Source organism: Eptesicus fuscus, chromosome 13, assembly GCF_027574615.1.
Source record: "Eptesicus fuscus isolate TK198812 chromosome 13, DD_ASM_mEF_20220401, whole genome shotgun sequence".
NCBI classification, from domain to species: domain Eukaryota; kingdom Metazoa; phylum Chordata; class Mammalia; order Chiroptera; family Vespertilionidae; genus Eptesicus; species Eptesicus fuscus.
The window spans coordinates 76,343,071-76,366,062 of NC_072485.1; the positions used below are offsets into that span (position 1 = coordinate 76,343,071).

A 22,992-nucleotide genomic window follows, 5' to 3' on the forward strand; every position below is an offset into this window, starting at 1 on the left:
CATTCGAATTTCAGTTTCTCAAAATTTCTACAGTGATATTCAGTTTTAAGGAAGGATGTGGGGCAGGGAGGGGATATTTTGACTTCTGTTTGATGTCAATGTTAAAAATATCGTGTTCTGTTCCCCAAATCTTTACTTGGTGCGTGGGGTGGGGAAGGAAAGAGACGCAAAGGTTTGGGACATCTTGCAAATTTTTCAAAGCACTAATAATTAATATGGAGAGTAACAAGTGCAAGGATATTTTACTGGGTTGTCTACATCTGGGGGAAAAAACAACAAATTAAACACTCTTTTTAAAATATATATAATTGATTTCAGAGAGAGGAAGAGAGGGATAGAAACATCAACGATGAGAGAGAATCATTGATCTGCTGCCTCCCACACGCCCCCCACTCGGGATCGAGCCTGCGATCCACCCCCTGCATGTGCTCTGACGGGGAATCAAACATGACCTCCTGGTTCATGGGTTGACGCTCGACCACTGAGCCACACCAGCCAGATAAACACTCGTTATGCACATCATTAATGTTAAAACGTGAGAAAGTATAAACGTAATTTAATTATATCCCATCACACCCCTCTCTTGACCCACCTCCCCTATTACTCTGCTTTCCTTTGTAGATAAAAGACTTTAAGTAAGGTGGGGTTTGTTTTTTTTTTCTGTCTCTTGAGTTCTCTTCTTCCTTTCTCTCTTGAACTCATTATAGTAAGACGTCCTTCTTACCACCATCCAGCCTACATTTATTTGTTTATTGTCACTTGCTATTCAAAGTGGGGTCAATGAACCCTGGCATCATCACCCCGTGCTTGCCAGAAATGCAGAACCTCGGGCCTGAATCAGCATCTACGCGTTAACAGGATCTTCAAGTGATTTACATGCACAGTGACGTCCGGAAAGCACTGGGCTAGTTCCTAAATCCCACGAGAATGGGAGCTGGTTTCCATTCATTATTGCAACCTCAGAAAGCCGAGGCACTCAAGATATACTGAATGAATGAGTGAATGAGTGAATGAATGCATGAACAGATGTGCTGTGCACCTGTTTCAAACAGACTCCCCGCTGATGGTGTGTGCAAGGCTAGAGAGGGGCAAGAAAGACATCCGAAGTCAAAACTACCTCCCCCATATATTGTGCTAAATTAGAGATTCCCTGGTATCAGCACATCTTTCTTTCAAAATGCAAATAAAGCAGTCCTTCACAACTTACTGTGGATTACTTAAATGAGATACTAATTCTCACATCTAACAGAATCAGCCAAACAGAGGAAAAAGGAATGGAAGAAAGCTGAAAAGGCCGAAAGTGCCTACTCTGTGCTGGCCATTGTAGCAGGCAAGGGGGAAACAAAAACTTACATCAAGAACTTACCGGGTGGTGGGAGAAGCAGAGGACCCTTCAGGGGAGGACCACGAGGGGGAAGGGCCTGACAGGAGAGCTCGGGAAAGCCCCAAGACAGTAAAAGGGTCCAGAGTGGTCCTCCCTTTAGCAACCTGTGTTCTGGCCACAACCTGTGTTCTTTCCTTTTCCTGAAATGTTCCCATCACCTGCCAACACCTCCTCACCCTTCAAAGCCCCCACGCTTCCCGAATCCACTGCCCCTCGTTTTATTAGATCTGACCACACGTATCAGAGTTCAGGGGCACTCACCACCCTCTTCATGAGGGGCTTCTACAAACTACCATACCCCTCTTCACCTCTGTGTCCCCGGCCCCCGCACAGCACCGGGGCACAATATCTGTTTGGTCGGTTTCTGCCACTTGAGGAGAACACTAGCACGCACTGAGCATTTACCATGTACCAAGCGCTGCTTTAAACACTTTAGATGTAGCAATTCATTGAATCCTCACCACAACCCAGTCAGACTGGAGCTCTTATTGTCCCCATTTCGCATACCAGGAAACCGAGGGCCTTCACGTCAAGGAATGAGCACTGTACCTGCACCTATGGGCAGGCAGTCAATGTTTACTGACATGAGCCGAATGGGTGACCAGCAGTTAAGAAGATGAGGAAATGCCCTGACCGGTTTGGCTCAGTGGATAGAGCGTCAGCCTGCGGACTGAAGGGTCCCAGGTTCGATTGCGGTCAAGGGCATGTACCTTGGTTGTGGGCACATCCCCAGTAGAGGGTGTGCAGGAAGCAGCTGATCGATGTTTCTAACTCTCTATTCCTCTCCCTTCCTCTCTGTAAAAAACCAATAAAATATATTTTTTAAAAGAAAAAGAAGAAGAAGATGAGGAAGTCAAATTTGAACTTTACTCTTGGGTCTGGAGCCCCAGAGGGCAGAGGAAAACCGAGGGTGTCAGAGCTTGCTGCCATAAAGAACCTTCTTTCCCACCCCAACCTCCCACGTCCGAAACAGAAGTGACTGCCTGGGAGCAAGGGCTCTGTGGAGCTGGAAGTCAGGCGAGCACTGAGGGAGGATCCTCAAGGCAGCAGCCTTTCCTTCAAAGAAAAGGGAAGAGAAGGAAGCCCGACGCCTCAGCAACATTCAAGCAGAAGAACTTGTGGTGGCGCGGATGGAGGTGGGCTCGGGACAGGCCGCAGGGGCCCCAGGACACGGAAGTTCTGAACAGCGGCTACGGCAGTTTCCAGAAGCAATCTGTTTTCCCCCATTTTTCAACAGAGGTAAAGTCTAGCTTAGCCTTAAACGCTTAGACAACAAGGAACAGCAGGGATGCAAGGGACAAGCCAGTAGCAAGCCAGCACTCGCAGCAGGATCTTAACATCACGGGGTTGGCTCCTCATGCGACCCAGCACCCACCGTCTTCTGTCAGAGTGGCAGCTCCGACCCGCAGCTACCCCTCAGGAATACTCGTGTTTCTTTTTTTTTTTTTTCCTCATTTTTTTTTTTGAACCTGTATTTATTTATTTTTTTAATTTCTTTATTGATTGATTAAGGTGTCACATATTTGTCCTCATCCCCCCATTCCCATCCCACACCCCTCCCCACGGATGCCTGGGTCCGGGTGAGGCCTTGCACCCCTGGGTCCGGGTGAAGCCGGATCCTGGGTCCGGGTGAGGCCGTGTGCCCCTGGATCCATCCGGGTGAGGCTGGGTCCCGGGCCCGGGTGAGGCCACGCGCCCCTTGGGTCTGGGTGAGGCCACGTGCCCCTTAGTCCGGGTGAAGCCGTGCCCCTGGGTCCGGCCGAGACCAAACCAGAGGGAGTCGGACCTCCGTTACCACCATTTGTCCACCATCCAGAGCTGAGGGGTCAGTGCTGACATGTACACATAAGGAACTGGTGGACACTGAAATTGGGTCTCAAAAGAACTGTTGGTCCAGAAAGAAACTCACTACAGACTGATTCATTTGCCTGTCAGCATAACTATTATTGCTCGTCTCACATTCAGTTCTTATAAGGAATACTAGTGTTTCAAAACCGGTCGTTGGCTGAAAGCCCAAGGTCCCGGAGAAGTGTCCTCCATTCTTCCCCTGCCTCCCTCCTGACACTGCTTCTTCACAAGAGCCCCCTGGGACACCGCTTCTTCACAAGAGCCCCCTGCATTAGGTCCAGGACTCACCCACCCCGCCTCCAGTGGAAACCAGAGAACAAACGAAAGCGGGCCAGAGGCGAGGCGGGGTGGGGAGGGGATTTAGGGGGGGGGGGGGGAGTGCCAGTGTTGAACTCTTCCACTGAGAAAGAAACAAGTCATGGAACTGAATCGGTGGCGAACACGCTGGAAACCCGTAGAGCCCAGCGGTCGACTCTGGATCCACACTCAGGTGAGCTGGACCACCTCATCAGGGTGACAGCACAAAGAGCACCCCAAAAGGACAGAGGAAGCAACAAGTCACTCCAGTGAGAGGGGGGGAACACAGGACTTTGGGGAACAACATCAACTTTAGTGATTTTTACTATCACTTTCATCACCTTTCCTGGTGATCCCCATACTGAGAGAAAAAGGGGAAAAGGACACCCCAGCAAAAACCCAAAGCTCCGGATGGGAAGTCCCCCCGAGTCTGGCAGCCCGAGAGAAGAGCCCAGTCGCGTCACAGGGGTTCGGAAGGTCGATGTACAGAGGCCGGAAGGGAGATCAGAAATGCAAAACCAACAAGAGGGCATCCCCTGACATCAGGCCGAAGAGGAACAAAGCACACGTCCCAATGTCACATATTACAGGTGCGCGGACAGTATCCGCACGCAAACAAACAACAGCCAAAAGTGAGCGCCTCATAACTTGATAGATTACAAAACTCTCAAGGACCTGATTCGTTTTAAGTAAGAGCTCAGGGCGGTTCTGAGCCAATGAACACCAGGTTACTTCCAGGTGTCTGACTCAGGACTCACCTTTTACCCATGACACCAAATTCACTCATTGAAAACTGCTGGAAGCATATAAATTGAGGGTTAAAATGCGCCAGGGGCTTCTCTCGGGTCTCAGGCACACAGCCAACGATGACCAAACTCTGTGCCACTTTAACCGTAACAGAAAATTTCTGGGCAGTCAGTCTCTTGCACACACAGACCCCTCACGTCAGGGACATCTCTTTTCATGAAGCAAAGCAAAAACGGGCTTTGAATTAAGCTGTTGAGGATAGGAAATATTTTTAACCTGAAACACTCTTATCTAAAAGTGTGAGTTCCTTTTAGATGATAATTTTGGCTTTCATAATTTAACCTAATTTGGGGGAAGGGGTACACGGCGGCGGGGTGGTAGGGGGTGGTAAATAGTCCTCATTAGTCCTTGCTAAAAATCACAAACTATACGATCATATTAGCTGAAGTGAAAATTATATTCCTTGATAAACGGAATGCACCAAGAGCCAACAACTTCACCACAAAAGCCTGCCCTTTACAAGTGCCATAGTAATCATTCTTATTTCAGAGACAACTGCTGACTGCGCCGTGTGCATTTTAAAGCACATTGGCAGAATAATCCTCCCCGAATTTTTACAACAGGTTTCTCAAAATCTTCCAAGGAATGGCAGATATCTGTTCCCTGAGGATTCTTGGGAGTCTGAGAGCCAAGCGTGATGGTTAACTGGCCTCCTTGGTACACAGCTGATTCTATATACTTGATCGGGGCCTGGATCCCTCTGTAGCATGCAAGCAGTTATCTTAGGTACCTCCAGCCCCAGAAGAAAAGGCATCTCCTGTCAACACAGGGGAAACTATCTGGGAAGCCCACATGGTAACTGCCTTAAACTCTGGCCATTCCACGCAGTTAAAACAAAGTGGACACCCAACAGGGAGCCCAAAATATAGTGGACGTCCCCACGCTGACATGTGTCCTGCAAACACATTTCCCTTTTAAGATGTGCTAACCACACCATGCCTTTATCTAAACGAAGCGTGCCTGTGGGACCCCAGGGAAGGACCTGCAACTCGTCCAGAAAGGAGATCCGAAAGCACCTCTTCTCACTTCCCCGCCCAGCGGCGCTTTCCCGGGGGACGCGTTGCTGTCGGTCCGCCTGCTGTGGCAGCAGCCAAGGGCGGAGAGAACCCCAGCGCCGGGGCCGCCGGGACCTCTCGCCCTCACCGAAACCTCCCCGAGCGCCAGGCGGGCGCCGAGTGCTTACCCGGGTGCGCCAGGCAGTGCCCGGGCAGGGCCGCCAGCAGCAGGAGTCCCAGCAGCAGCGGCGGCGCTTCCAGGGGCTCGGCGGTCCGGGGACCCCGCGCGCGCCCGGAGCCTCTCACGCCCGGGCAGCACGCGACTCCCGCGCCGACCGCACCGAGCCCGCGCGCCCCGGGCCGGCCCCTGCGCTCCCTCGCCGCCGGCCCAGCTTCCCGTGGGCCCTGGGGCTTCGCCTCCTGCCGAGCCATGGGGACGCTTCACACATCCAGGCCGCCGCCTCGCTCCGCACCGCGCCCGGGAGCCCAGCCTTCGGCGCCCCGGTCCTCACCGGGCATCTCCGGCCATGGCCCGGGCGCCGGGGGGCGGGAGCGCCGGGCGGCGCCACTTGCTCGCTCGTCCTGCCGCGCCGGGGCGGGCTCCGGGAGGCGGCTTCACCCGCTCCGGGGTCGGGGCCGCATGGAGCCGCGGGGGGAGCGCGCCGGGGTTCCCACGGTGCGGTCGCCGCGCGCCGGGCCGTGAGGGTGGGACGGGCGCCGCCCGGGGGGCCCCTTCCCCGGCAGCTCCTGCTGGCTGAGGGGGCGAGGCTTCGAAGAGCGGGGGCTGGCGGCCGCGGGCGCACTAGGGGACCCTCCTGCCCGCCGCCCGCTCCGGCCTCTCCGGCCCGCTCTCCTCGCCCTCTGGCTCGTGCGGGGCTCGGGTCCGGCTCTGGCTCCCGGGCGGACAGCGCTACTGCAGCTCCGAGCGGCGCTTCATTGACAAAGAAAGCACGTCGCCACCGGACCCGGCGAGGCAGGCGAGGCCGGCGCGCGCGCGCGCATCCCCGCGCGAAACCACGGCGCGTCCCCCGCTCTCGCGCGCCCCGCTGGCCGCGGGCGGGGAAGGGGACCTTGGGGCCGGAAAGGGAGCGGGGAGTGGGCTTCCCTCCCCCTCATTTCCCCGCCAGCCCCCCATCTAGAGGAGAAGAGGTGGGCAGGAGAGGACTTCCGGTCCTGAAAAGGGAGGTAAAGGGTCCTCGTCCAAGTGCTGAAGAGGCCGAAAGCGCTTCAGCCTGCATTTCTGAAAGCCCTTTGCTGGTGGGAGGGCGCGCTTTGTGCTGTTTGTTCCTAGAGGAGCCAGTGAGCACCTGCATGCCCGGTTTACCTCTGAGCAACTGCAGCAGTTGTGTCCTAGTTGCAATAACATGCTGGGTTAAACACATTATATAAATACTAGAGGCCCGGTGCACGAAATTCGTGCGGGGGGGGGGGGGGGGATGGCAAGGGCAGGTGTCACTCAGCCCGGCCTGCACCCTCTCACAATCTGGGACCTCGGGCTCCTAATTGCTTGCCTGCCTGCCTGCCTGATTGCCCCTAACCGCTTCTGCCTGCTAGCCTGATCACCCCCTAACCATTCTCCTGCCAGCCTGATCGCCCCCAACTGCCCTCCCCTGCCAACCTGATTGCCCACAACTGCCCTCCCCTGCTGGCCTGATCGCCCACAACTACCCTCCCCTGCCACCACCTGCCTCCTCCTCCAGGCCCCACCTCCGCTGTGCACGCAGCCATCTTGTGATGGCCATCTTGTGACAACGTTAGGGTGTGACGCATGAGGGCATGACAGCCACCTAGACCAGTGGTCGGCAAACCGAGGCTCGCAAGCCACATGCAGCTCTTTGGCCCCTTGAGTGTGGCTCTTCCACAAACTACCACGGGCGCGCACATACAGTGCGACTGAAACTTCGTGGCCCATGCGCAGAAGTCGGTTTTCAGCTGTCAAAAGAAATTTCAATCCTTGTACTGTTGATATTTGGCTCTGTTGACTAATGAGTTTGCCGACCACTGCCCTAGGCTATTATTAGTATAGATTGTGCACTGCACGATGGGGAGACCAGGAGAGAGTCTTCTCCTAAACGTCACTTTCCTCGAATGGAATTAAGCAGGCACTACCCAGTGGGACAAAAGGCCCCAGAGGCAGCCGAATGGCCCCCTGGCTCTTCCCTCCTCAGGCTAGATGGCCATAAGGAAGTCACCCAGTTCATCAGCGCTTCCTACATCTCGCAGTCTCAATAAATATTGGGTGCCCACTGCTTGCCAACTGAGCCCAGGGGATCAAAAATGCACGCCCCTGACCTGATGAAGTTCAAACTTTATTCGGTCACCAATAATATTACTGGCCGCCTGTTGTGTGTCAGGCACTGTTCTAGACACTGAGGACAACAGGCATAAACAAAATCCCTGCCCTCCTACTGCTGATATTCGAGTGCAGATAATACCGGCATGAAACAATAGATAATATGTCAGTAGCGATCAATGCTTTGGAGGAAAAAGAATGAAAATCAAGGATGCAATGTTTTCGTGTTAAATAGGGTTGCAGGAAGGCCTCACCGAGAAGGTGACATTTGAGCAAAGACCTCAAGGAGGTGAGGGAGGAAGCCGGGCAGAAAGAACATTCCAGATAAAGGAGACACCAAGGGCAAAACCCAAAGGCCAAGCATGCCCGGTGTGCTCAAGGCCCAGGAGTGTGGGAAAGAAGTAACACCATATTTCATCGAAGACACGCATCTCTTACATGTTAACTTTGCAGAAGTCAGATGTGTCTTATAATGCATGTAAGACTTATTGAAGTATAGGAATGCCTTGTTGGGTTATTAATTAAGCTTGCTGTCCAATGGAATTAGTTCTGCTGTTTCTCAGAAACTTGCAGTCCAGACGAGGCAATAAAACGACTCAAAAAGTCCGTTTGAGACACTCACGAGAAAGCCAGCCCATGGCCATGATTCAGGCAACATCACGAGACAGGAGGAAAGGTCCTGGCAGCAATCTGTGATCCCGGGCACAGGGGGTTGAGGGGGGTGGTGGCAGGCTGTCAGGGCAAAGTGGCACTGAAACAGGGCAAGGTTTGGAGCAGCTTAGGAGTTGAGAAGCAGAGAGCGCTGAGAGAGGAGAGAGCTGAGCAAAGAGATGGGGCGAGAGTCGGGGAAAAAGCATGTGTGGAGCCCTGTGGCTGCTTGTTTGAAGCCTAGAAGTCTGTTAGGGAGAACTGGGAGGGAGAGAGGAGAAGGAATGTTGGGAAAGGCTTTGGACATATTTGGGCTTTTTCCCCAAAGGAAAGGGGCGGGAGAGGGGAGGGCACATGTACCAGGCTTGGTTGGTAGCCGCTGGGGACGCAAAGGTGGGTGTGATCAGAGAAAATACAAGCCCTTCAGTGTGACAGGCTTCCTTCACCTCACCTCTTAGCTGCACTTAGAACACGCGGCGGTGATGGGTATTGATAGGACGAGGTGAGCGAGCCCCAGCCAGGAAGCTGGAGGGGCTGGCTGGATTCATGTGGCAAAGACAGAATGTCCCTGGCCTCTAAGACATGGAAAGATCCCGAAGGGGGAAGGGCTGCAAAACAAGAGAGTGGATGTTGGACCACAGCTGGGTACTTTATGAGCGGTTAAGAGTGAGTGGAGAGAGATTTTCGGAGCAACTCCCGTGGAGTTGAGAAAGAGCAAATGTGTATCTTAAAAAGGTTTCGGCTGTGTGGCAAATGGGATCTTCCCTTCGACGTGATTTGCCAGACTTAGGCAAGTATATAAATTACTTTTCAGTGACTTGGGTTGTTAAACTGGTGTTTCATTTCATTTTTCTCCCTGATGACACTGGCCTCAAGGTCAGACACAGTGAGCGGGGGGGAGGGGAGGGAGGGCATACACAGACAACAGCCACTGAGAAGGGACCATGTGGTGGGTATGCAGTAGAGGGTGTGCAGATGGCCCATCATCATGGACAAGTGGGCGAGGGAGGCTATTTCTGCCGGGAGGAGGAGGAGGAGAGGTGAGGAAGGAAGGTAACATTTAAAGTTGGCGTTTACTAGGCTCAGCAAATGGCAAGGTAAAAAGGCATGGACGTTTGGGGCATTTTGCAAGGAAGGGTGAGGTGTCTGGGGAGAATGGCACAGAGGGGACTTGGGGAGGCTCTGCTTCGAGGTGGGAGACCTAAGTTCGAGGCAGATGTGCAGAGGCTGAGTTTGTGCCTTACCCTCATCCAATAGGAACAACTCTGGAAGCATTTCTGCTGGAGCAGGGAGCTTGATGAGACAGCACCCAGTCCTTGATTGTGGAGTCTGCGCGCAGTCTGAAACTCGACTACTTCCATTTAAATTCAGGCTCTACCATTTGCTAGCTGTATAACTTTGGGCAAATCACAGATTCTCTCTCTCATCTATAACACGAAATGATAAGAGTACCTACCTCCCTGGGTTGCTTTAAGGATTGAGTAGATACATGTCAAGCTTTTCGAAGTATACTTGACACATTGTAAGTGTTCAATCTTATATATTATATAACAACTAGAGGCCCGGTGCATGAATTTGTGCACAGGTGGGGTCTGACCGGCCCACCCCAATCGGGGCCAATCTGGCAGGGCTGGGCATGGACAGTTGGCCGGCCAGCCCCGCCCCCTGGTTGAACTCTCAGTCAAACTCCTGGTTGAGGGGCAATTTGCATATTAGTCTTTTATTATATAGGATTACAATCCTCTTAAACCATAAACCCTTCTGTTAATATAAGTCTTTTAAAACTAGAGCATTGAGACTTTCCCTGTGTGTGAATTTATTGCTGGGCAGCTTTTAAAAATCAGTGTCAGTGTCTTTTGCCTGGCCAGTTTGGCTCAGTGGTTGAGCATTGACCTATGGGCCAAAAGGTCGAGGTTCAATTCCTGGTCCAATAGGGGCCATGCAGGAGGCAACCTATCAATGATTTCTCTGATCATTGATGTTTCTGTCTCTCCCTTCCTCTCTAAAATCAATAAAATGTGTGTGTGTGTGTGTGTGTGTGTGTGTGTGTGTGTATATATATATATATATATATATATATATATACTAGAGGCCCGGTGCATGAAATTCGTGCACGGAGGGGGGTTGTCCCTCAGCCCAGCCTGTACCCTCTCCAATCTGGGACCCCTCTGTGCACCTAAAAAAGCTTCCCAAACTTACATCAAGGCCCAGCTCAACAAGGAGGTGCCAGCACCCATTAGGACCAGCCCTGAGTGCCCAGGTGGGCAAGGCTGATCTCAGTTCTGGCTGTGGCCTGACAGCAGCCTACGGATGAATTGCTTGTTGATTTGAACTGGTCTTTTTTTTTTTAATATTTTTTTATTGATTTGAGAGAGAAAGGTAGAGAGAGAGATAGAAACATCAATAATTAGAGAGAATCATTGATTGGCTGCCTCTTGCACGCCCCACACTGGGGATCAAGCCTGCATCTCGGGCATGTGCCCTGACCGGAAATCTGTGACCTCCTGGTTCATAGGTTGAAGCTCATCCACAGAGCCACACCAGCTAGGCTGAACTGGTCTTTTGTTGGTGACATTCCAACTCCCCAGGTACTGGCGCTAAATATTCTCTAAATCCTCCAGTGGAAGAAGGCAATTTGGGCTAATTTGTCTTAGTATTTCTGTTGCTATTGGGGCTCATGTAGTAACAGAGCAGGGATTCGGTCCAGGCCTTGGAACTATGGTACCAACTCTTTACCTTCAAGTTTCAGCTTAGCTCTGTTAAGCTCTTTTCTCAGGCTCTGTAGGGTGGGAACCAGGATCAGCCATTGAAAATCTCAGTGACTTACAGCCTGGGTTTCAGTCCTAACTTTATCACCTTGGGAAAAATTTTAACCTCTCAGTACTTCTCTTTCAGAAAACCAGAGATATCTACCAAAGATATTAAATAAAAACTTATGTCCAAATACTTGCTTAAAAATATCTGTAGCCGTATTATTCACAATAGCAAAAAAGGAGAAACCTAAATGTTCATCAACTGGTGAATGGCTAAACAAAATGTATTACAACAGCACACTATTCATCAATAAAGAGGAACCAAGTTCTAGAAAATGAAGAAAAATCACTAAAATAAAAATTTTAAAAAGGAACAAAGTTCTGAAACATGCTACAACACAATGAACCTTGAAAGCATTATGCTAAATGAAAGAAGCCAGTCACAAAAGGCCAAATATTATCTGATTTCACCAATATAAAATGTCCAGAAAAGGCAAACTCAAAAAGACAGGAAGTAGCATTAGTGGCTGCCCATGGCCGGGGGAAGTAAAATGGTGAGTGACTGACTGTAAATGGATACAAGGTTTGTTTTTAGGGTGATAGAAATGTTCTAGAATTAGACTGTGGTGATGGATATATAACTCTGTAAGTATACTAAAACTCATTGAATTGTATACTTAAAACTAGTTAATTTTATGTTATGTAAAACTTTATCTCAATAAAGCTGTTTAAAAAAAAAACTGAGCCTGGCACAAAGTGCTCAATAAATTGTTGATGATATTCTTCTTCTTAAGCACATGAAGGGAAAGATGTTTATATTTAAATTTTCATTATAAAGTTCTATTATTTTTGAGAGGTCTATAAGAAGTATAATATAAACAACACATTCTATCGAGGATATTAGCTCACTAGCAATAAATGCCACCTCTCCAACCAACCAATGCCCCTTTTCGTTTGCCAAAACACTTCTGTTTTATTAGGAAGTCCAATTAAGTGCATCTTCAGACCAGATGAAACTATCACCCATTAGAGGCATAATAGTAACATGATAGGAGGAGGAGAAATTGAGGACATTCAGCTCTTGGATTGGGGTGAATGAGGCTGCCATGAACCAAGATCTGGGAATCTATGCATGCATAGAAGCCTAATCAACGGACACAGAAAACAGGGGGAAAAAAAACAGGGGGCATGAATGAGAGGTGGGGGATAATGGGGGAATAAGGACATATATGTAATACCTTAATTAAAAAAAAAAAAAGATCTGGGAATCTAGGAAAAAAGCTGTTTTGGGAAAAAACAACAGTTAGTAAGGGCACCCAGGTAGAGATGTCCATTAGCCAAGTTTCACAAATTTTAATGTGTACATGAATTTGTGGATCTTGTTGAGAGTAAGATTCTGATTAAGTCTGAGGTCACCCAAGAGTCTGCATTTCTAAAAAACTAAGTGATGCTGATCCTAATTGATAGACCACACTTGGAGTAAAAGACATTAGGTCATTGAAAACAGGCTTATATCTTATCGCAATAAATGAAATTTTAAATGATCCAATCCCTTTGTTTCCATTCTCCCGCCCATCGCTGTCTGATTTGCACTGTCTTCCCAATGACTTCCCCCCCACTGACAGTGGGCTTGGCTGGGTGGCTTATTTTGGGCCAATGGGATGTGACAGTAGTGACCGAGGGCCAGGCCCATTCATAAGCTTTAGGAACCGTTGCAAGGCCCAGCGCTGCATCTTTCCCCTCTCCCATCAGGAGGACACGTCCAGTATCGGTTCAGCCCAGATATAAAGATGAAGAAAACCGTGGGCCACACGTGGCCTTTGGCCAGGAGCAGAGCTGCCACCAACCTGGGACGACATGTAACAAGAGCAAGAGATAAGGGTGGTGTTTTAGTTACTGAGATTGGGGGGCGTGACTGCGGTATATAACCTAACAAAAGCTGACTAATAAATTCTCTCAGCTATTAATGAAATGAGGCTTAGGAAATAGAAGAGCTAAAATAAATGTGTATTTTAGAAGTTACTAGATTTCCTAACATATCCTCTTTATGGACACCAAGATTATATAGAATGAGGTTGCAGGCTTATAGTAAACCTTGAGATTCTCTGAATGCAAGTTGTCAGAATTTTAAGAGACTACCAGCCTTGGAAGGACAGTTCTGGCTAAGCCATTCTTCCTGTGGATTTGAATGAGTCACTGCCCCTCTGCTGTCCACATGAGGAAAGTGGGAGTAATAAATGCTTTATGGGGTTCTGTAGTGATTTGCTGAATCTGGCTTGTATCAGCGCATTAGAGTCAATTGTTAAATTTTCAGGGATTATGTGAACCAGTTGTTAAACACTAATGATTAAAAGTTGAATTACATAACTTAGTTGAATTGTATTAAAAACCAAAGTAATAAATACAAGAAGCCCTTGCTTTATGTGATTCCGACCTGCACAGGTTTTAGTTAAAATGACATCAGTCTGCAACCATGTGGCTCCAATGTTAGTTACCACAGTATATATTTATTTTACCATGAGTGGTTGCAGGAAGAACAAATTTGCCACTGGTTCTTCAGTCTATAAATTACTATATAAATAATAAATGCACTTCATGATCAGTGACCAATCACATCAATTCTTTCAAAGATGACCATTGGTGATCAATTGCCACTCACATGTTCTTCAGTTCATGCAGACAGAAGTTTCCTTTGATGGACAGGAAATGGTCCATACCTTTTTTGGACTATATGGCAAGTCTACATGGCAGTGGAAGAATGGATGGGTAAATGATGTCTTCTGCTGATTCTACGACAAACCAATAAGTACATCTAAGTAGTCCTTTAAGGATTCACTGAGGCTTGAAATCCTTTCTCACGTTTTCAAAATCTACTTACAAGAGTTAGAAAAATTTCACATTATATTATCAATTTTCGTGGGACATGGTCCACACTGCTGCTATTGAAGTTCTTCTAGGACCAAACTTGAAAGAAAAATTACTAGAGAACTCTTTCTCCCCCTGCTGGTCATACTATAATATAGCAATACTGTCAAAACTGAAAGAAAACTTGAATAAACGATTCCAGCAAACTGGCTATTCAAAAAATAACTCTGGCATGCAGATGCACACAAAGGAATACTATACAGCAATGAGGATAAATGAACCACAACTACACACAACATGGGTGTATCTTACAAATAAAATGTTGGACAAAAGCCAGACACCACGGTGCTTACGTTATGCTTCACGTAAAAGTTTACTGCGATATCGAGAATATATATTCTCCCTGGTGTGCGCTGGAGTGCCCCCCACACACAAAACTTTCTTACTGATGCTGCTTCTCAAATTAGATCCTTGAAGTGCGAGGTTATAACCCAAATCACCTACTATAACCACATTCTGTTGAAGTCTCATGTTTTATATCTTAAAAATTCATGTGAATCCCCTAATTTTCCTCCATGCACACTTAATAGAAATATTTACCTCAAACAAATTTAAGAAAATATTTCAATGAGATGGACCACGGGTACCACGTGGCTGTAGTACTCAGACTTCAGTTTTAAAAGAACCAGTGGAGCTGGGGTATGGTGACTGGGAGAAAGAGGTAAAGGGATTAAGAAGTAGCTACATAATAGTCACAGGGATGTGAAGTGCAGAATTGGAAATAAAGTCATTAATATGTGATAACTATGGAAGGTGCCAGCTGGTAACTGGAAAATATCAAGGGGAACACTATGCAAAGTATATGATTGTCCAACCATTAAGGTGTATACCTGAAACCAATACAAAATACTGAAAGTAAACTGTAATTGAAAAATAAAAAGAACTAGTGGAAAGTAAACTAGTTACAGTTAAACAGCCTGGTTCATATCCCAGATTCACCATTCACTAGCAGTGTGACTTTGGTCAACTTACCTAGATATTTTGACCTATTTCCTCATTTCTATAATAAAGATAATAATACCTATCTCACACAAATGGTTTTGAGAATTAACTGAGATGACGTAAGTTAGGTTCTAAATGCTACTAGCCCAGTGGTCGGCAAACCGCGGCTCGCAAGCCACATGCGTCTCTTTGGCCCCTTGAGTGTGGCTCTTCCACAAAATACCACGTGCGGGCGCGCACGTACAGTGCGATTGAAACTTCGTGGCCCATGCGCAGAAGTCGATTTTCGGCCTGGGCGAGTCTATTTTGAAGAAGTGGCATTAAAACACGCAAGGGGCACATGTGGCTCGCGAGCCGCGGTTTGCCGACCCCTGTACTAGCCAATCCCTTCCCTACCCTATAAGCAGTCCTGGGTTGGAAAAAAAGTCAACAAGCTGTTTGCTGCAATATATATATTTTAATTCAAAGTGAATCGACAGTAATACACCATAAATTCTTATTTTGACACTCACCAAAATAGTCACCTGGAAAACCCGCTTTTTGTGACAAAGTACAGAAGGCTTGGTCACATTTAAATCACTGAGAACTAGAGAGAAATACTATCGCAAACCGTAATAGACATTACAATCCATAAAAATTTTCCCAGTCCTTATTGTAATATTGCACAGTGCAATTGCTACATGGCAAACTAGTGTAGCATAGAAAAGCAAAAACAAACAAACCAAAGAAAGAAAGCCACAAGTCTAAGATTGTTAAACAGTTAACAGTTCAAACTTAGTAATCAAATCTATCATTGGTTCATTAAAACAAATCCTCCTACACCTTGCAGTGTATGATTTAACTTTTACTTAATGCAAACAAAGTTTAAAATAAGTAGTAGAGATTTTTAAAATGAAAAGGCTTTGCTACTACAGTAACATACTTAAACACCCTGAAGGAAAAAAAAGTAAACTAAATATCAGGATATTTGATAAAAAATAATTTGTAAATTAAAATAGTATGCAAATACGCAACTTGAAATTCATGCAGTGTTTTATTTAAGAAAGCATTAAAACCAAAGAAAACTGGTAAAAATGGCTTTAAAGAAGGTATAAATCCAAACCTTTTTTGTCAATATGCTTTAGGCTTTAACATTTTTTTATTTTTAAACACATAAAAAGCCCATGATTAGAATCAGTTCAGAGTGATGTATTTAACTGGGGTATGCCTTTATCAAGCATTACTATTACGAAAACATTGAAGTTTATCATGTACTGTCTACTTAACAAGACCATCGCAGTCGTGGAACTGAAAAACAGAAAATAGGACATTTCAGGGGAGTGAAAATGGCTCTGAATAAAAAGCAAACTGCGCCGGTTTTGTACCTGTTGGGGTACAAACATCAATCGATCCTTTGCACCTGTTTCCAGTTTCCGCTGCCAGCACTGATTCTTTCCAAGTGAACAGATACCAGTAAGCTGCTGGACCACATAAATAAAATTAGAAGGCTGTGGAGGGCAACGGCGTTTATTTAAATAGTGACTCCATAAATTGGCCATCTGTAAATAATCTTTTAAATTAATCTTAGGCTACTCTTTTTTATGTGTAATATATACATATTTCTATTTATATAAAATGCATAGAATTGATTACTAAAAACACTGAAACTTGTGGGGAAAATTAAGTCCTTCATTTTCAGTGTGACTAAAAATGTACTGCTGGTTTTTATTTTATGATCTAATACTGTAAATTTTAAAATCAATTTCAGGCACATTTATTTCATTGATGATTATTAAATAAAACACTGCTTGTGTTAATGGAGTAAAGAAAAGTTTGTCCATCATTAGCTTATTGTCAACACTGTACTAGAGCTGTACTAGTGGTATGCAATTCATTTATCAAAGAAATGCTATAAATCCAAAACATTTGGAGAGCTTTACACTCAAATGCTTTGTACTGTTTATTCCAGTAAATGCTGTAAGATTATATTCCAGATTTTTAAGGAAAAAAAGTTAAGTCAAGCCTGCAAGATACAGCTTTCTCAAGTGTCTACAATGCCAGTATGAAAATAAAAAATTAAGTTACATTGATACATCCAAGTTTTTATATGCAGTGATGAGCACAAACATTAATAGAGATAAAATACTGATGCAATTAACACACCCAAAATAACATATGCAATTATTTTCCATCATTTACAATACAGTAGTTACAATGACACTCCAAACAGAAAAGCAAAGTAAAAAATCAAAACCCCAACTTCTATTTCATGTAATTAGACTTATACAGAAATTAGAAGGCTAAGTAACAACTAGTTAATCACCTAATTTCACAGCTATCTGAAGTGGCAATCGTTATATAGCAGCTTATCTATGATACATTCAAGATAAATGATACAATTTATTACTTGCCCATAAGCTAAAACACAGCCTGTTTAATACCTTTCCTTACATTCCACCTCTACACTACAATATACTTGAGGTCTATGCAAAAAAGTAGCTACCTTTTATATAGGAAATGGATGATTAAGTCTTTGGTGCTGTAAAGCAACTTCATTTAAACACCACCACCATCACCAAAAAAACGAAAGAGAGTAAGAAAGGAAAAACCCAAGACACACTTCCTAGGAAGAAATGCATGTAATTTCTGTCCCTGACGGAATGTATTAAATAAGCAAACACCACCAACAAGCGAACAAGTACTACAATGTAAAAATACTTTAAAAAACAACCAAAACCCTCACATGCATAAATGAAAAATTGCACACAAAGAACTCACATCTTTTCAAGCTTCAATAGTAAATATTCTGCTACTACTTATTAAATACTGCATGGTTTGCCCAAGCTAAGATGAAACCACATCATGAATCAATGAGCAATTTGCATTTTCTTTCATTATCTACTCAAAGTCATGCCTACTGAACCTCTAAATATTTTATTAAATCCAATTATACAGCAAACACTCCCAAAATAAACTTAGATTGTATAGCAGTTTTACTTAACTGTATATAAAATGCTGTGTTGTGACAGATATCAACTATCCATTAGATACTGAATCAATTTTTCTTAAGCACTACTAACTGCTTGCTTTTCTTGAAGCTAGATCATTCTGAAAATTCAGACAGCAGAATTCAGCTATAGCAAACATGCTGCCCTCTTAGTAAGGAAAAAACAGCTACAACCTGAAATCATACCACACAAAACCAAAAATGAACATTACTCTATCAAAAGAAAACTAAAGAGTAGGTCTGACTTTTAAGTGCTGCAGTCCTCAACATTTATATATAGGTAATAACATTAACAACCTCAAATATTTAAGGCACTATGTGTGGGAACGGTTTACAATGCAGCTGAGATTATTAGAACAACATTAAGAGCAAAGTCGAGGCAACATTTTGCCCATGCAAAGACACATGCAAATGTAAGGAACAATAGCTCAATTTCTTAGGTAAGTGACCCGACATTTATACACTAAGACACGGATAATACAATTCACTGGTATGCTGTAATTTTGACATATGTGCATCTGTTGCTCTAAGTCTGTACACAGAATGGCTTCCCAAATGTGGACGTGTCTTGCACTAGTTAGAAGGCAATTTTATAAAAAATAGCAGGAGCAAAACTGGACTTCTGCTCCCATAAGTCACCTGTCTAGAGTTACTACATAAGAAGATAACATGACCAAAGACAAGTTATACCAAATGTGCAAAACACATTAAAAGTGAGTTTGTTTTTTTTTAAAGCTCAAAGTTGTTTAAATTGCACCCAAGTCTACATGATTCAAAAATAAGTTTCTTGTGCCATGGCTAATATTTATTAAATACCATGTTTTTATTTTTAATCAAATGTTTCTATCATTGAGCTTCTTCAATATACTCCTTTTGAGTTTTCACATATATGGATACTGGCTGAGTTTTGTTGGACTCAATGGAAATCCAGTATACGCAGGTGATGCTGCAATGTAAGAATGTGGTGGGAAGATTGGTTTGTACTGAGTCTGATGAATAGTTGGGGATGGTAACAGGCGGGGATTTATGCCCACTGGGACCTGGTGAACTATGCCACTAGGATGGGATATACTGTAAGTCGGATGCTGTAACATAGGTCTTGAGGTACATGGAGAGGCTAAGAGGTGGGCCACTGGTGCAGCACTACTGAGGGCAGCTGTTGGGTATGGAAGTAGAGTAGGCTGTCCTCCAAGGTGCGTACTTCCAGCCAGATGAGCATGCACAGCTGTGTGATTGGGACTTCCATGAGAAAGAGTGAATGGATTACTGGTAACACTAGTAGGGATATAAGCTTGCTGTCTTCGATGTCCGAAGTTTCCATTCCATTCTTGATGCCCAGATCCGAAGTGCTGAACCTATCCAAAACAAACAAGCAGACAAAACACACTAAATACATATTTATAAGTTAAAAAGAAAAGGGAAATTACAATAAACTCTGTGACTGATATCTCATAGAGGATCTCTCAGATCTTAGATTGTACTAAGTATAAATCAAGAGAAAAAAAGATATATATTAGTACTAACATTGTAATATTTATTACTACATATTATGATAATAACAACATTGCCACTACCACTGCTAGTAGTATCACTATCCCCCCACCACTACAACTAATAGCTACCATTTGAGGAATACTTATCATGCGTAGAGCTAACATTTTACATACAAGACATTATTTAATTCCAAAACAACCTCATGATACAGCTATTATTCCCATTAACTGTGGTTCAGATTTGCTGAAGAGACCTGGCTACGGTAATATTTGGCAAAACCAGGATTTGGACACAGATCTTACTCCAATAGCTGTGATCTTTTCTTTCCCCAAGTTTGGAAACTCACTGCTGAGCACCGTGCTGAATCGATGGAAAGTACTCAATAAGACATCATCTCTCACTATCACCATGACTAACACATAAGAAATGTAGCCATCAATCCATTACTGTGCATTCTGATTTAAAGGGTCTAAGAAAACAAACACACTAAAAATTATATTTAAGAGAATCTAAGAGCTTCATTTTTCTGAGGCATTCCATTTCTGTGGATAATCTGCTTAATTTTCCGATATCGGGTTTATTACTCTTTAGTCACCTGGTATAAGGAAAGGGGTAAACTTTATTAAGATTGCATACAGTTTCAGAACCTTTTCCCCTTAGGTGAAATACTGCTGCATTTAAATTCCAAAGGCTCTTTCTTATAAATTCACAAACGACAAACATACCTGACTGAAACTCAAATGCTGGGGCTGGAATGCTGATGTCAGTTTCTGCTGACGAGTACCCACTGTGGAAGGCTGGTTCAATCTTCCAGGAGCACATCGTCCTTTTATTAATGGCTGGCATACAGAATCTGGCAATGAGCAAAATGTTAAAGCATTAATGCTTTTTCCTTCTCATATAAAAATTAGAAAGGTCTTTAGATATTTTACACAATAATGATTTGAGAACCTTAAAATTAAATAAAAAGAAAAGGGATCTCATGATTTCCAAGCACTGGATGACATAAGAAGAGATTTCTTTTGTACAACCTGGCAAGATCAAGTTGGAAATTCAGAGATGACTTTTGGTAATACTATTCTCTGTGTTCCTAAATTAAAATCTTTTTAGCCCTAGCCGGTTTGGCTCAGGGGATAGAGCATCCGCCTGTGGACCCAAGGGTCCCGGGTTCTATTCTGGTTAGGGGCACCAGAATACCTCAGTTGCAGGCTCCTCCCTGGCCCGGGCCCTGGTCAGGGCTTATGCGGAGGCAACCAATCAATGTGTTTCACATCGATGTTTCTCTCTGTCTTTCCCTCTTTCTTCCCCTCTCCCTAAAAATCAATGGAAAAAATGTCCTCAGGTGAAAATAAAAACTAAAAAAACTTTTCTGAGAGATGAAAATTAAAACCACAATGAGATATTACTTCACACCTGTCAGAATAGCTACCATCAGTAATCAACAAACAAGTGCCGGGGAGGATGTGGAGAAAAGGCTCGAACCCTAGTGCGGTTTGTGGGAATGCAGACTGGTGCAACCCCTGGGGAAAACAGTATGGAGTTTCCTCAAAAAATTAAAAATGGAACTGCCTTTGGACCCAGCGATCTCACTTCAGGAAATATAACCTAAGAAACCTGAAACACCAATTCGAAAGAATATATGGCCCCTATGTTTACAGCAGCATCATTTATAATAGTCAAGATCTGGAAAGAGCCAAATGCCTACCAGTAAATGAGTGAATTAAAAAAACCTGTGGTACATTTACACCATGGAATACTATGCGGCTGTAAGAGGAAAACCTTACCTTTTGTGACAGCATGGACCATCCTGGAGATTATTAAGCTAAATGAAGTAAGCAAGTCAGAGAAAGACAAATACCATATGATCTCACTCATATGTGGAATCTAATCAACAAAATAAACTGATGAACAAAATAGAAACAGAGGCATGGCTATGTGGAATAGACTGACAGCTGTCAGAGAAGAGGGAGGAGGGGGACTGAATGAAAGAAGGTGAAGGGGTTAACCAAAGAACATATATGCATAATCCACAGACACAGACAACAGTGTGATGGCCAGAAGGAAGAGGGAGCGGGGGCTGGGGGAAGTGGGCAAAGCAGGGGGAAATAGAGACATCTGTAATAGCTCCAACAATAAAAATAAAAAGGCCTTTTAAGGGACTATAAAGAAATAGGGAGGACTCAGCTTACCTGTGTTTGCCATATGCTCATCAGCATTTAATCCATTCTCTAGTCCCATTGGTGGCACCACAACAGTACAGACAGCTGGCTTGGGTTCTGTGTTGGAAGAGGGCACCAGTTCTGTGTTCTGATGAGTGTCCTCCACAAAACTGCTCTCTGCAAACGGACTATCGTGTCCCGAAGAGTCTGATGTTGGAGAGCCATCCACAGTATCACAACCACTTTCCTGCTCTTCATCTGACATACTACAGTAAGAAAGTACTTTTATGAATAATATGCATTTCACATTAAATGTAAAGTTAAATGATATCCAGGCTCCAGCAAATTGGCAACAAACTTATTCAATTATTTCATATCTAATTATGACTTCTTCCTTGGTCAATAACGCGTTTTCCATAAATTTTTTAGACTCTCATGTTAATTCTCTCTTCCGACTGATAATCCCAATCCTATCCTGTTTAGGAACCTCCTTTTAGCACTGGATTTTCTCTTCTTTCCTTTCCCAGCTGATCCTTAGTAGTTCATAAATCCCACTTTATAAATTCCAGAACTTTTCATCAAATACTACAAAAGCAGCACTCTTCTGGATAATTTAAATGACATGTACAAACATTATGGACATTTCAGATTAAATTCTAATGTTAAAATACATCTCTTTAGTGGTGCCTTGTGTCCTTTTAACTAACTAGTTATTTGAAAGGTCTTCCCCACTCCTCTGCAGGCCTAGCAAGAATCCCATTACTTCTCATCTTTTCCTGACCCTTTTGGGCCCTGACAATCTCTCTCCTTGTGATTTCCACAGCATTTATTGTCTGTCTTAATCATTCATTTCATATTTAACATTTTGAAGCATCTTTCTATAGGTATATTTTGGTTACATATTTTTATTCAATATCTTATACATACATTTATATATACATGTTTTCATATGTACGTACATATTTATGTATATGTGCGTGTAGTATCAACTTCCAAACCACATTATAAGCAATTTATAAGAAGATGTGTTAAAATTACTTTATCTTTCACAGAGCTTTGGTTATAAGTATGCAATACCTGACTAAGGAAAAAGAGAAGACAAATGTATAAAATTAAGACCTAAAAGTTATTCAAATTTTGTTTTCACTAAAAAAAAAAAAAAAAAAAAAATCCTAAAAGCTAAAATCAAATGTATTTCGCTTAAACTTTTGTGGCAAATCACTTAATGTGTTAGCGCATCATGCTGGCTAGAGGAAGCTCACTACCCTAGTGGCAATCCATGTTCCTGGGCAAAAGGAAGGGTAGGCAAGGAAATATGGATGAAACCGCGCTAATCAATCACCAATGAGAGAAAGAATCACAGCAGATATTCTATTGACACTGGGTCATCACTTTATTATGCAAAACAGTCTTGTTTTATTTTGCTAAAGTGTATGCTCTTATTCAAAATTTACGTTATAA

At 44.3% G+C, this 22,992-nt stretch overlaps 1 protein-coding gene across 5 annotated transcripts in view; it reads right to left on the reverse strand.

Moving 5' to 3' along the window:
- Positions 1–15,329: 15,329 nt before the first annotated feature.
- The window catches only part of HIPK3 (homeodomain interacting protein kinase 3), a 65,643-nt gene continuing 57,980 nt past the window's right edge, over positions 15,330–22,992 (reverse strand). For all 5 annotated transcript variants that reach the window (XM_008146826.3, XM_054725757.1, XM_008146827.2 and 2 more), the window contains 3 exons: positions 21,562–21,797; positions 20,098–20,225; positions 15,330–19,233 (listed from right to left, as the gene is read on the reverse strand). In XM_008146826.3, coding sequence (XP_008145048.2) covers positions 18,760–19,233; positions 20,098–20,225; positions 21,562–21,797 — 838 coding nt within the window. In that variant the 3' untranslated portion in view covers positions 15,330–18,759. The remainder of the gene's footprint in view (positions 19,234–20,097; positions 20,226–21,561; positions 21,798–22,992) is intronic.